The sequence below is a fragment of the Anolis carolinensis genome, chromosome 6 (genome assembly GCF_035594765.1).
Source record: "Anolis carolinensis isolate JA03-04 chromosome 6, rAnoCar3.1.pri, whole genome shotgun sequence".
Lineage (NCBI taxonomy): Eukaryota > Metazoa > Chordata > Lepidosauria > Squamata > Dactyloidae > Anolis > Anolis carolinensis.
Window position 1 is genome coordinate 116,677,461 of NC_085846.1, and position 15,220 is coordinate 116,692,680.

General features: G+C 39.6%; 1 protein-coding gene across 1 annotated transcript in view; it reads left to right on the forward strand.

The window, feature by feature from the left end:
* Window positions 1-15,220, forward strand: part of nbeal2 (neurobeachin like 2) — a 210,241-nt gene that overhangs the window by 38,853 nt on the left and 156,168 nt on the right. Inside the window, 1 exon segment of the mRNA XM_062957860.1 lies at window positions 11,923-12,011. Within this exon segment, the coding sequence (XP_062813930.1) occupies window positions 11,923-12,011 (89 nt within the window).

Sequence of the window (15,220 nt, forward strand, 5' to 3'; positions counted from 1 at the left end):
TACAGTAATTACAACATAACATTACTGCGTATTGAACTGCTTTTTCTGTCAAATTTGTTGTAAAACATGATGTTTTAGTGCTTAATTTGTAAAATCATAACCTAATTTGATGTTTAATAGGCTTTTCCTTAATCCCTCATTATCCAAGATATTCGCTTATCCAAGCTTCTGCCGGCCCGTTTAGCTTGGATAAGTGAGACTTTACTGTATTTTCGGATGATACATGCAGATTATTATTATTATTATTATTATTATTATTATTATTATTATTATTATTATTATTATTTTATTATTTTTTACTGTATTATTGACTCTCAGTTGACTGACATGGATATTACTGTTAAAAGTTGGCCTAACTTGACTTGATATTAGTATTGAAATACAGTCATTCAAAGCAAATTAAGACCAACTTTATATCACATAGTTTTACTGTATGTTCAAAAGAGCTTTGTGAAGGCATTGTGCAATTTGAGTAAAATTATTATTATTAGTATTATTATTATTATTATATTTATATCCTGCTTTATCTCCCCAAGGGGGACTCAAATCTTGACATAAAAACATTAATATACAATTTTAAATATACAAATCTGCAAATATTAAACTTTTTACTTGCTTGGGAGATCCCTTGTTGTATGATGGCCTTCCAAGTGTAGTGTCCTGGCAGTGGGTACGTAGGTAACTGTGGAGACCTATAATAATAATAATATTATAATAATACTTTATTTTTATACCCCGACTCCATCTCCCCATAGGGACCCGGGGTGGCTTACATGACCCTCATGGTCTTCCCCTGTGAGGCCATTGGTTTCCAGACAGAAAGCAGTCCTGGTCTGAGTTGGCTTGACGCACCTTCCTCTTGGCACATTTCTCCCTTTTGCTCTCCATCCGTGCCTCTTCAAATTCCACAGCACTACTGGTCACAGCTGACCTCCAGTTAGAGCGCTCAAGGGCCAGGGCTTCCCAGTTCTCGGTGTCTATGCCATTGTTTTTAAGGTTGGCTTTAAGCCCATCTTTCAATCTCTTTTCCTGCCCACCAACATTACGTTTCCTGTTCTTGAGTTGAGAGTAGAGTAACTGCTTTGGGAAATGGTGATTTTGGGGCATTTAGACAAGGTGGCCAATCCAGCAGAGTTGATGGCGTAGGAGCATCGCTTCAATGCTGGTGGTCTTTGCTTCTTCTTCCAGCATGCTGACATTTGTCCACCTGTCTTCCCAAGAGATTGGCAGGATTTTTCTGAGGCAACGCTGATGGAAACGCTCCAGGAGTTGAGTGTGATGTCTGTAGACATTCCATGTTTCGCAGGCGTAGAGCAGGGTTGGGAGGGGAATGGCTTTGTAAACAAGCACCTTGGTCTCTCTACGGATGTCCCGGTCATCAAACACTCTCTGCTTCATACGGAAAAATGCTGCACTCGCAGAGCTCGATTCTCAAATACTCTGCTTCATTCAGAAAAATGCTGCACTCGCAGAGCTCAGGCGGTGTTGTATTTCAGTGTCGATGTTGACTTTTGTGGAGAAGTGGCTGCCAAGGGAGCGGAAATGGTCAACGTTTTCTAATGTTACACCGTTAAGCTGTATTCCTGGCTTTGCAGAGGGATTGGCTGGTGCCTGTTGGAAGAGCACTTTGGTTTTCTCGATGTTCAGTGAGAGGCCGAGCTTCTCGTCTGCTTCTGCGAAGGTATTGAGAGTGGCTTGTAGGTCTTCTTCTGAATGCGCACAGACTACGTTGTCATCGGCATATTGGAGTTCTATAACAGATGTTGTGGTGACCTTGGTTTTGGCTTTCAGTTAAAGTCAAATGGCTTGCCATCTGTCCGATAGATGTTTTCCACTCCGGTGGGAAGCTTCCCATCAACAAGGTGAAGTATCATAGCGATGAAGATGGAAAATAAGGTAGGGACAATAACACATCCCTGCTTGACGCCTGATTCCACCTTAAATGGGTCACTTTGGGAGCCGTTGATGTCCAAGACTGTTGCCATCATGTCATCGTGGAGGAGCCGCAGGATTTGTCAGGGCATCTGACCTTTTGGAGGACGGTCCAGAATTAAACACAAAAATTCACAATTAAAATCCATCAAAACATTTTCAAACTTAAAATGGAAGTTAACATTGATTTCATTCTAGTTTTTGTTTCTTCTTTGTGTGCTTGACTTCCAGTTAACTGAGAATCTGTATTATTATTCTGCTTTTCTCTCTCGGCGAGTGTAGGTGCAAACATGATGCAGCATCTCCTGCAATGCAATAATATAAATGTCAAAAGACGTCTTTTACTATCTGCCATGTGTGCCGTCATTTGCCAACTTGTATAAATAAGTGACTAAGGATATAGATATATATATGGCTTCCTCGGATTGCAAAGGAAAGGCAAGATGCAACCTGGCCGGCCCCTCCTTTTGCAGCATCCTCCCTCGTTCAACCCGAATTGCCCAATTGATTGCGGTGCGGGTTGCAACACTCTCGGGAGGGATGATGTGCACATTTGCATTGCATTGCATTGTCCCCAGGCTGGCCTCTGTTCTTCTTTTTTTGCTTTTGTTTTATTTTTTAAAAGGTAATTAACACGATATAATTGGCCCTCATAGAATAATGGAATTGGAAGAGATCCTCAAGGGTCATCTAGTCCAACCCCCTTCTTCCAAGAAGGGAGACACTATCAAAACCCTCCTGATAGATGGCCATCCAGCCATCTATCACCAGACTCCGAATCCTTGAGTTATATTGGGAACTCAAGGGTCATCTAGTCCGACCTCCTTCTGCCAGGCAGGGAAACACCATCAAAACCCTCCTGATAGATAGCCATCCAGCCTCTGCTTATAAACCTCCAGAGAAGGAGACTCACCAGACTCCGAATCCTAGAGTTAGATTGGGAACCCCAAGGGTCATCTAGTCTGACCACCTTCTGCCAGGCAGGGAGACACCATCAAAACCCTCCTGACAGATGGCCGTTCAGTCTTCTTATAAACCTTCAGAGCAGGAGACTCACCAGACTCCGAATCCTAGAGTTAGATTGGGAACCCCAAGGGTCATCTAGTCCGACCTCCTTCTGCCAGGCAGGGAGACACCATCAAAACCCTCCTGACAGATGGCCGTCCAGTCTTCTTATAAACCTCCAGAGCAGGAGACTCACCAGACTCCAAATCCTTGAGTTAGATTGGGAACCCCAAGGGTCATCTAGTCCGACCTCCTTCTGCCAGGCAGGGAAACACCATCAAAACCCTCCTGATAGATAGCCATCCAGCCTCTGCTTATAAACCTCCAGAGAAGGAGACTCACCAGACTCCGAATCCTTGAGTTAGATCGGGAACCCCAAGGGTCATCTAGTCCGACCTCCTTCTGCCAGGCAGGGAAACACCATCAAAACCCTCCTGATAGATAGCCATCCAGCCTCTGCTTATAAACCTCCAGAGAAGGAGACTCACCAGACTCCGAATCCTTGAGTTAGATCGGGAACCCCAAGGGTCATCTAGTCCGACCTCCTTCTGCCAGGCAGGGAAACACCATCAAAACCCTCCTGATAGATAGCCATCCAGCCTCTGCTTATAAACCTCCAGAGAAGGAGACTCACCAGACTCCGAATCCTTGAGTTAGATCGGGAACCCCAAGGGTCATCTAGTCCGACCTCCTTCTGCCAGGCAGGGAAACACCATCAAAACCCTCCTGATAGATAGCCATCCAGCCTCTGCTTATAAACCTCCAGAGAAGGAGACTCACCAGACTCCGAATCCTTGAGTTAGATCGGGAACCCCAAGGGTCATCTAGTCCGACCCCCTTCTGCCAGGCAGGGAAACACCATCAAAACCCTCCTGATAGATAGCCATCCAGCCTCTGCTTATAAACCTCCAGAGAAGGAGACTCACCAGACTCCGAATCCTTGAGTTAGATCGGGAACCCCAAGGGTCATCTAGTCCGACCTCCTTCTGCCAGGCAGGGAAACACCATCAAAACCCTCCTGACAGATGGCCGTCCAGTCTTCTTATAAACCTCCAGAGAAGGAGACTCACCAGACTCCGAATCCTTGAGTTAGATCGGGAACCCCAAGGGTCATCTAGTCCGACCTCCTTCTGCCAGGCAGGGAAACACCATCAAAACCCTCCTGACAGATGGCCGTCCAGTCTTCTTATAAACCTCCAGAGAAGGAGACTCACCAGACTCTGAATCCTTGAGTTAGATCGGGAACCCCAAGGGTCATCTAGTCCGACCTCCTTCTGCCAGGCAGGGAAACACCATCAAAACCCTCCTGATAGATAGCCATCCAGCCTCTGCTTATAAACCTCCAGAGAAGGAGACTCACCAGACTCCGAATCCTTGAGTTAGATTGGGAACCCCAAGGGTCATCTAGTCCGACCACCTTCTGCCAGGCAGGGAAACACCATCAAAACCCTCCTGATAGATAGCCATCCAGCCTCTGCTTATAAACCTCCAGAGAAGGAGACTCACCAGACTCCGAATCCTTGAGTTAGATCGGGAACCCCAAGGGTCATCTAGTCCGACCTCCTTCTGCCAGGCAGGGAAACACCATCAAAACCCTCCTGATAGATAGCCATCCAGCCTCTGCTTATAAACCTCCAGAGAAGGAGACTCACCAGACTCCGAATCCTTGAGTTAGATCGGGAACCCCAATGGTCATCTAGTCCGACCTCCTTCTGCCAGGCAGGGAAACACCATCAAAACCCTCCTGACAGATGGCCGTCCAGTCTTCTTATAAACCTCCAGAGAAGGAGACTCACCAGACTCTGAATCCTTGAGTTAGATCGGGAACCCCAAGGGTCATCTAGTCCGACCTCCTTCTGCCAGGCAGGGAAACACCATCAAAACCCTCCTGATAGATAGCCATCCAGCCTCTGCTTATAAACCTCCAGAGAAGGAGACTCACCAGACTCCGAATCCTTGAGTTAGATTGGGAACCCCAAGGGTCATCTAGTCCGACCTTGAAGCATTATGATGATGATGATTATTATTATCATTACCATGTCATCTTTGTGTCCCTATTTTGCCTGGATGCATTTGCGAGCAAGGGGAGCACTGCTTCGGGTTCTTTCTTTTCTAAATGACTTTGAATTGACTTTCCCAAAATTTAGAAGACCGGTGGCGGGTTTGCATCAGAGGCGAGCGTGAACGTGCTTGCGGTGGGCGCCTCGCAGCAAAGGAAAGGAAGTGCTTTTTCGGTTATAGTGACTTGACATTTCCTGGACCGAGATGCGCAGAGAAGCCTCGCTTTTCCGCAACTCGGAACACTTCCGAGCGCTTTCTCTTGAGAGTTTTCGCACCCAAAGGGGCGGGAGGCTTCCTGCGTCCCATCATCCCCGGCCTCGGACCCATTGCCTGAATGGATGAGCTGCAGGCGGATGATGGAGCGCTCGGTTAGTCCGTTGAGGTGGCGGCGGTGCACCTTTCCCGGCCAGGTAACCCTTTGCAGTATGAACTTTTTGGCAAAACATTGGCTGAAAGTACTGGAGAAGTTTGTCTCCTCTGTGGGGTTTTAGCAGTCCTGGGATGTGTAGTTCTCTGCAGACTTGCCTTGAAGCGTCGCCGCAAGACGGAAGCATCAAAACGCACAAAGGAAACCAGCTTTTCTCTCGCTTGGGTCTCTTAAATGAATGTTTGGCTTGCATTTCTAAGTCAGTATGCCGTCTGTGTGCAGGGCTAGAGGCCCGTCTATCAATGGCTCAGTCCTATGGAAGCTTGGGAGTTGTAGTTTTGCAAGGTCTTCCACCTTGCCTCGCCAAACTACAACTCCCATCGTCTCATAGGATTAAGACGTGGCAGTTTGTGATGGGAAAACTGCATTGTGGAATCCTGGGAGTTGTAGTTTTGCAATACCTTTTCTTGCCTCGTCAAACTACAACTCCCATCATCTCATAGCATTGAGATGTGACCATTTGTGATCGGAAATCTGCATTGTGGAAGCCCAGGAGTTGTAATTTTGCAAGGCCTTCATCTTGCCTTGCCAAACTACAGCTCCCATCATCTCATAGCATTGAGATGTGACAGTTTGTGATGGGAAACTGCATTGTGGAATCCTGGGAGTTGTAGTTTTGCAATACCTTTTCTTGCCTCGTCAAACTACAACTCCCATCATCTCATAGCATTGAGATGTGACCATTTGTGATCGGAAATCTGCATTGTGGAAGCCCGGGAGTTGTAGTTTTGCAAGGTATTTACGCTTGCTTCACCTAATTATAACTCCCATCGTCTTGGAGCATTAAGGCATAGCAGTTTGTGATGGGAAAACCACATTGTTGAAGCCTGGGAGTTGTAGTTTTGCAATGTCTTATCTTGCCTCGCCAAACTGCACCTCCAATCATTTCATAGCATTGAGATGTGACAGTTTGTGATGGGAAAACTGCATTGTGGAAGCCTGGGAGTTGTAGTTTTGCAAGGTCTTTACTCTTGCTTCACCTAATTATAACTCCCATCATCTTGGAGCATTAAGACATGGCAGTTTGTGATGGGAAATCTGCATTGTGGAATCCTGGGAGTTGTAGTTTTGCAAGGTCTTTACTCTTGCTTTGCCAAACTACAGCTCCCATCATCTCATAGCATTGAGATGTGACAGTTTGTGATGGGAAAACTGCATTGTGGAAGCCTGGGAGTTGTAGTTTTGCAAGGTCTTTACTCTTGCTTCACCTAATTATAACTCCCATCATCTTGGAGCATTAAGACATGGCAGTTTGTGATGGGAAATCTGCATTGTGGAATCCTGGGAGTTGTAGTTTTGCAAGGTCTTTACTCTTGCTTTGCCAAACTACAGCTCCCATCATCTCATAGCATTGAGATGTGACAGTTTGTGATGGGAAAACTGCATTGTGGAAGCCCGGGAGTTGTAGTTTTGCAAGGTCTTTACCCTTGTTTCGCCAAACTACAACTCGCATCACCTTTTGGCATTAAGACATGGCGGTTCATGTCTCACTGATGATGGTTGAGCTTTGTAATGTGTTGACAAAACATCATTCTGACTAACGGAGTCTCCCAAATAGATGCAACCTTGTTTATTTTGGCATCAAGGTTGGTTTAGCTGGGATTCAAACCCTACACAGGTTGCAAAATCCTGGATAATTGGAATAAAGGGCTCTCAAATCAATTCTAAGTGCATTTTCCTCACTTTTGCAGGGGCCTTACATCCCCAATGCTATTATTGTTGTTGTTGTTGTTGTTGTTATTTATATAGATCTGTTTATTGATTAGTCCACTGACCATATCAATGATAAAAGGTGAAAAACAAAGGAGGCACAGACAAATAGATAGAAATCACTATCCTAAAACCCAACGGTGCAACAGGTTAAACCGCTGAATTTCTGAACTTGCTACCTGAAAGGTCAGTTGTTCGAATCCAGAGAGCATGGGTGAGCTCCCGCTGTTAGCCCCAGCTTCTGCCAACCTAGTAGTTTGAAAACATGCAAATGTGAGTAGATCAATAGGTACGGCTCCGGCGGGAATGTAACAGCACTCTATGCAGTCATGCCAGTGGCCACATGACCTTGGAGGTGTCTACGGACAACGCCGGCTCTTTGGCTTAGAAATGGAGATGAGCCCAAACCCCCAGAATTCGACACGACTGGGCTTAACGTCAGGGGAAAACCTTAACCTTATTATTAAAAGTAATTATTAAAAGTAAAAGTAATATTGTGCATGGAACAGAGTCTCTGAAACTTGCACTATTGGAAAGCAAAGGTGTCACACTATCTCAGCCACTCGGAAGACACTTTGGGATTTCGGAGATCTTTAGATGTTGGGATTCTGGATAAGGAAATAAAGTACCGTATATACTCGAGTATAAGCCGACTCGAATATAAGCCGAGGCACCTAATTTTACCGCAAAAAAACTGGGAAAACATTGATTCCAGTATAAGCCGAGGGTGGGAAATTTCAGCAATGAAAATAAATACAAATAAAATTACATTTATTGAGGCATCAGTAGGTTAAATGTTTTTGAATATTTCCATCAAGCTCAAATTTAAGATAAGACTGTCCAACTCTGATCAAACCATTATTCTCATCTTCTTCAATGTAAATGTGCTTATGTATCCTTTTAATAATAATAGAGTAAAATAATACAGTAGAGTCTCACTTATCCAAGCTAAATGGTCCAGCAGAAGCTTGGATAAACAAATATCTTGGATAATAGGGAGGGATTAAGGAAAAGCCTATTAAACATCAAATTAGGTTATGATTTTACAAATTAAGCACCAAAACATCATGTTTTACAACAAATTTGACAGAAAAAGCAGTTCAATATGCAGTAATGTTATGTTGTAATTACTGTATTTACGAATTTAGCATCAAAATATCACAATATATTGAAAACATTGACTACAAAAATGGCTTGGATAATCCAGAAGCTTGGATAGGTGAGGCTTGGATAAGTGAGACTCTACTGTACATGTAATAATAATAATAATACTAAATACAGGAAAATAATACATGTAATAAGAAATAGAGTAAAATAATAAATGCAATAATAATATCAGTGAAATAATAAATGTATTAATAATAATAATAATAATAGAGTAAAATAATACAAATAATAATAATAATACGAAATCCAGCATGACTATCTTGTTTGCTGTGTCATACAATAAAATAATAATAATAATAATAATAATAATAATAATAATAATAATAAAAAAAATACAGGAAAATAATACATGTAATAATAAATAGAGTAAAATAATAAATGCAACAATAATATCAGAGTGAAATAATAAATGTATTAATAATAATAATAATAATAAAAATAGAGTAAAATAATACAAATAATAATAATAATAATAATAATACGAAATCCAGCATATCTATCTTGTTTGCTTTGTCATAATAAAATAATAATAATAATAATAATAATAATAATAATAAAAATAATAAAAATAATAAAAATAATACAGGAAAATAATACATGTAATAATAAATAGAGTAAAATAATAAATGCAACAATAATATCAGAGTGAAATAATAAATGTATTAATAATAATAATAATAATAAAAATAGAGTAAAATAATACAAATAATAATAATAATAATAATAATACGAAATCCAGCATATCTATCTTGTTTGCTGTGTCATAATAAAATAATAATAATAATAATAATAATAATAATAATAATAATAATACAGGAAAATAATACATGTAATAAGAAATAGAGTAAAATAATAAATGCAATAATAATATCAGTGAAATAATAAATGTATTAATAATAATAATAATAATAGAGTAAAATAATACAAATAATAATAATAATACGAAATCCAGCATGACTATCTTGTTTGCTGTGTCATACAATAAAATAATAATAATAATAATAATAATAATAATAATAAAAAAAAATACAGGAAAATAATACATGTAATAATAAATAGAGTAAAATAATAAATGCAACAATAATATCAGAGTGAAATAATAAATGTATTAATAATAATAATAATAATAAAAATAGAGTAAAATAATACAAATAATAATAATAATAATAATAATACGAAATCCAGCATATCTATCTTGTTTGCTTTGTCATAATAAAATAATAATAATAATAATAATAATAATAAAAATAATAATAAAAATAATAAAAATAATACAGGAAAATAATACATGTAATAATAAATAGAGTAAAATAATAAATGCAACAATAATATCAGTGTGAAATAATAAATGTATTAATAATAATAATAATAAAAATAGAGTAAAATAATACAAATAATAATAATAATAATAATAATACGAAATCCAGCATATCTATCTTGTTTGCTGTGTCATAATAAAATAATAATAATAATAATAATAATAATAATAATAATAATAATAATAATACAGGAAAATAATACATGTAATAATAAATAGAGTAAAATAATAAATGCAACAACAATAATAAGATCAGAGTGAAATAATAAATGTATTATTATTAATAATAAAACTAGAGTAAAATAAATGTAATAGTACTAACAATAATAGAGAAAAATAATAAATGTAATAATACCAATAACAATAGAGAAAAATAATAAATGTACCATATATTCTCGAGTATAAGCTGACCCAAATATAAGCCAACCAGGACCCTCACCCGAGTATAAGCCGAGGGGGGCTTTTTCAGTCTTAAAAAAAGGGCTGGAAAACTAGGCTTATACTCGAGTATATACAGTATATACTTTAGAAACCCTACCTGTCTAAGTTTTCTGCCTTTGCTGCATTGGAAGAATTTCCCTGTTTTTTGGATACACCTCCCCAAATTAGAAGCCTGCTGTGTTGACGTCCAATTTACTCTCAATTGAAGCACAATTCAGGCTGGATCGGCCTTTCTCGTTGCTAAATGTTTCCCTGGAGAGAAGACGATTTGTTGGAGCCATGGCCTCAACCTATATCTTGCAACCTTGAAATGCCTTTATTCGGTTTTTGAAAAAGCAGATATTTTGGGGAATGGTGCACTGCCTCTTCCCAAATCCAATTGCAGGTGTTTATTTGGTATTTCCGTCATTACGTGATGCATTATATGACTCTGCACAGAACATTTAATGCAGTTTCAAGCTGTGCTATATAACAGTGTGGAATTAGGTGAAAAAGGTGCTGCGTCTAATTTTAAGTGGAAATAAAAAAGAGGGTTAAGGGAGAGGCAGTGGGCGGAGTCATGCAAATTCCACACCAATGGAGAGAGAAAGGGACCCTGGGATGTGGCTCGCTGTAACCTGCAATGTCCTTGCATGGAAGGCTTTGGTGGCTATCGTTTCACACACATCTGTGGCAGGCATTCTGAGAGGTTGTGAGGTATGAAAGCCTTAGACAACATATAATAAATACACTTAAAGTAGCATTTAAAACATAAGATGTGTCTCTATAATTTTTTTGTTTCAATCCTTCATTTTTGCAGTTTTCTCGCTTCTGCAGGGGATCCTGCATCCCTAATTTTAAATACTCTCACACTAGAAGCGACTTGCAGTTTGTTCCCAAGTTGCTTCTAACACGATAAAAAAAATTATTATTGTTAATCTGCTTTTTGCATCAAGGAGCAGAATATTTGCCGATATCTTTTCCATCCTTGTTTTGGAAAGGAACCGGAACCCAAAGGCACTGCTATGGAATTAACACTAATACGTTTTCCAGACAGTGCAACCCAACCCATTCCTTGATATAAATAATAATGCATTCTGACCCCATTAAAGTTTCCTGGCACCTTATTTTAAAAGCCCCGAATATAATGCCTCGCTCCAGTTTAATCTGAGTGTGATTGGGACATGAATCGAACACTTCATTCCCTGAAAAGGGTGCAAATGCAAAGCTGGGGAAATGCACTCTCTCCGAATTTACCTTTTTTAAAATTAGGAATGCAATAGTCCAATATATATAAACGGGTAATGAAATTTCGGCCTAGGACAAAACAACAAAACTACACACCCCAGAAACACTAAACTTGGCAGCACAAGCCCTCATCCATGCCTCTATGTTCATACAACAAAAAGAAAAGAAAAATAAAGTCCTAATTAGAGGGAGAGGAATAATTGTTTTTATCCAATTGCTGCCAGTTAGAAGGCTAAGCTCTGCCCACTTGGTCTCCTAGCAACCCACTCAGCCCAGGGGACAGGCAGAGTTAGGCCTCACTTAGGCCTCTTCCACACTGCCTATAAAATACAGATTACCTGATTTTAACTGGATTATATGGCAGAGTAGACTCAAGGCCCTTCCACACAGCTATATCACCCATTTATAATGGACTTAATGTAAGGTAAAACCTTTACCCTTTACTTTAACTACCACCAATTCCTCAATACTTTATTTCCCATACCACCACACTTTGCATGGCTGAGCACAGCTAGTGTACTTATAATTAATAAACATAATTATCGTGTCAATGTACCAGAAGAAAAGATATGACTTTACCTTGCAAAGTATTGACCAAGTATTGATTTTCCGACCTCTCTCTGCTCTTTTCCAGAAAGATTTGGCGAAACTGCAGCAATGGCTGGAAGCGTTCGTCGCAAATTTTGAGAAAATAATTGCAGTGCATTCGCTAGAACCAAGAAGGTAAGTAAATAAATGTTTATCTCATTGGAAACATGGACACTTGCAGAACAGTTCTATACCTTTCGCAGGATATAATTTGCACCAAACTGTAGTTGCAAATGAAACCAGAATGGAACGTGTGGCTAATACTCCAGGATCTGGAATCAAAATGGTCTTAACTTCTTAGAAAGCTGTTTGGTCAAAACTAACCAAATGAATCTCAACAGAGAGAAGTTCAACCGGTGAAGCCTAATAGCCACTTTGAGTCTCGTTGTGGAGAAAAAGAGCAGGGTATAAATAAACATAATAATAACAAACATAATACAGTAGAGTCTCACTTATCCAAGGTAAATGGGCCGGCTGAAACTTGGCTAAGCGAATATCTTGGATAATAAGGAGGGATTAAGGAAACGCCTATTAAACATCAAATTAGGTTATGATTTTACAAATTAAGCACCAAAACATCATGTTTAACAACAAATTTGACAGAAAAAGTAGTTCAATACGCAGTAATGTTATGTTGTAATTACTGTATTTACGAATTTAGCACCAAAATATCATGATATATTGAAAACATTGACTACAAAAATGGCTTGGATTATCCAGAAGCTTGGATAAGCGAGGCTTGGATAAGTGAGACTCTACTGTACATGTAATAATAATAATAATAATAATAATAATAATAATAATAATAATAATAATAATTACAGGAAAATAATACATGTAATAATAAATAGAGTAAAATAATAAATGCAATAATAATAATAATAAGCACCAAAACATCATGTTATACAACAAATTTGACAGAAAAAGTAATTCAATACGCAGGAATGTTATGTTGTAATTACTGTATTTACAAATTTAGCCCTAAAATAACATGATATTTTGAAAACATTGACTACAAAAATGGCTTGGATAATCCAGAAACTTGGATAAGCAAGGCTTGAATAAGTGAGACTCTACTGTAATAGTAAACATAATGTGTTGTTGGAGGCTTTTATATCGGGAATCGCTGGGTTGCTGTGTGTTTTCCAGGCTGTCTGGCCATGTTCCAGAAGCATTCTCTCCTGACGTTTCGCCCACATCAACCCAATAAACATAATAATAATAATAATAATAATAATAATAATAATAATGATCTCAGCCAGCATTTGGAAACAATAGACATTGACAAAATCACGATCTATCAACTGCAAAAGGCCACCCTACTGGGATCTGTGCGCATCATCCGAAAATACATCACACAGTCCTAGACACTTGGGAAGTGTTCGACTTGTGATTTTGTGATACGAAATCCAGCATATCTATCTTGTTTGCTGTGTTATACAATAAAATAATAATAATAATAATTACGGTATGATACTTAGGCATTAAAAACGGAATGCACAGGTACAGAATGTTGGGTTGACAACAATAATATATGTGAAAGGGACCTAGTAAATCACAAACTGAACATGAGCCAACAGTGTGATGCAGCAGCTGAAAAAGCCAATTCGATTGTAAGCTGCATTAATGGGAGAATAGTGTCTGGGTCAGGCATGGAGTAATATCGGCCCTCCGGGTGTTTGCCCATGCCTGGAGGCTGAAGTTTGCTCATGCCTGGTCTAGATGGAGGGAAGACATAGTTCCACTCTGATTCAAATTGCAAGAAAAAAATAATCTACTTAAACATTGTGAAGAACTTCCTGGCAATAAGAACTGTTCAACACTGGAATATGTAGAGGTTTTTATGTCTGTTTGGAGGGCTTGGGTTGTGTCTTCCTGCCTGGCAAAATGGGGTTGGACTAGATAGCCTTCAGTGGTCTCTTCCAGCTGCAATGGAATATGGACTGCCTGGACTCTCTTTAAAACTGAGGTTAGATGGCCATCTGTCGGGAGGGCTTTGATTGTCTCTTCTTGTGTAACAGTATGAATCGGATGGCCTTTGGGGGACCCTTCCAGTTCTAGGATTCTATCGAGACTTATAAGAAATTAATCATTTTAGTCCCAAAACCTCCCTCGATTTATACATGGGAAGCTGCCGGTCTGTGGCGAGCGCATTATGCGCACCATTTCGGCATGGCGAGCTTGGCACGGCACACTTTCCAAACCGGCTTGTCCTTTGTCTCGCACCTTTGTCGCCTTCTCCTTTCCCCCCGATTTGGCTTTCAATGCGCTCTTTTGATGCGCTCTTTGCCTGCGGTCGGCAAAGGATCTGTGTCATTTCCACACCGCTTGTGCCACACAGGAACCTCTGGCGCAATAACGGCCCCGGAAGAGCCTTCTGGGCGCCGTTTCTTTTCTCTTTCCCCATCTCCATCTATTTCCTTGGCCAAGAGTCACATAGAGTCAAAGAGTTGGAAGAGACTCCCAAAGGCCATCCAGTCCAACCCTCTCCTGAAAGGCACCAACAAAGCCCTCCCGACAGATGACCCTCCAGCCTGTGCTTAAAAAGCACTCAGCTGCATTTTGAGAGCTGTATCCAAACACACAGTCATTTTGGGCTTTGGATTCAACAAATGCAACTTTTTTCTTCTCTGGGACTTATAGTCTTACCACCGTGTGGGAGTTGTAGTCCAACCTCAACCAGAGCCCAGCGACAAATATATATCTCCATTGCTATGAATGAGATCTCAATGTTGAGAGCGGACACTAATTCTGCCTTAAGCATCCAAAATAGACATTCAGAGTTTACTTACAGTCCAAAAAGAGATAAAGCGGGATATAAATAAATATAATCAATAATAATAATCTGTGTTGTGTCTGCATATATTTGTTATACAGTAGAGTCTCACTTATCCAACATAAATGGGCCGGCAGAATATTGGATAAGAGAATATGTTGTATAATAAGGAGGGATTAAGGAAAAGCCTATTAAACATCAAATTAGGTTATTATTTTACAAATGAAGCACCAAAACATCATGTTTAACAACAAATTTGACAGAAAACGTAGTTCAATACGCAGTAATGTTATGTTGTAATTACTGTATTTATGAATTTAGCACCAAAATATTGAAAACATTGACTACAAAAATGTGTTGGATAATCCAGAATGTTGGATAAGCGAGTGTTGGATAAGTGAGACTCTACTGTATCTCCAATGCAGTGAGATTTCAATGTTGGGTTCAAAGAGAGAGGAATAACATGCAACACAAATTCCACCTTAAGCATCCACAATAGATGCGCAGGGTTGTTGTGTGTTTTCCGGGCTGTATGGCCATGTTCCACAAGCATTCTCTCCTGACGTTT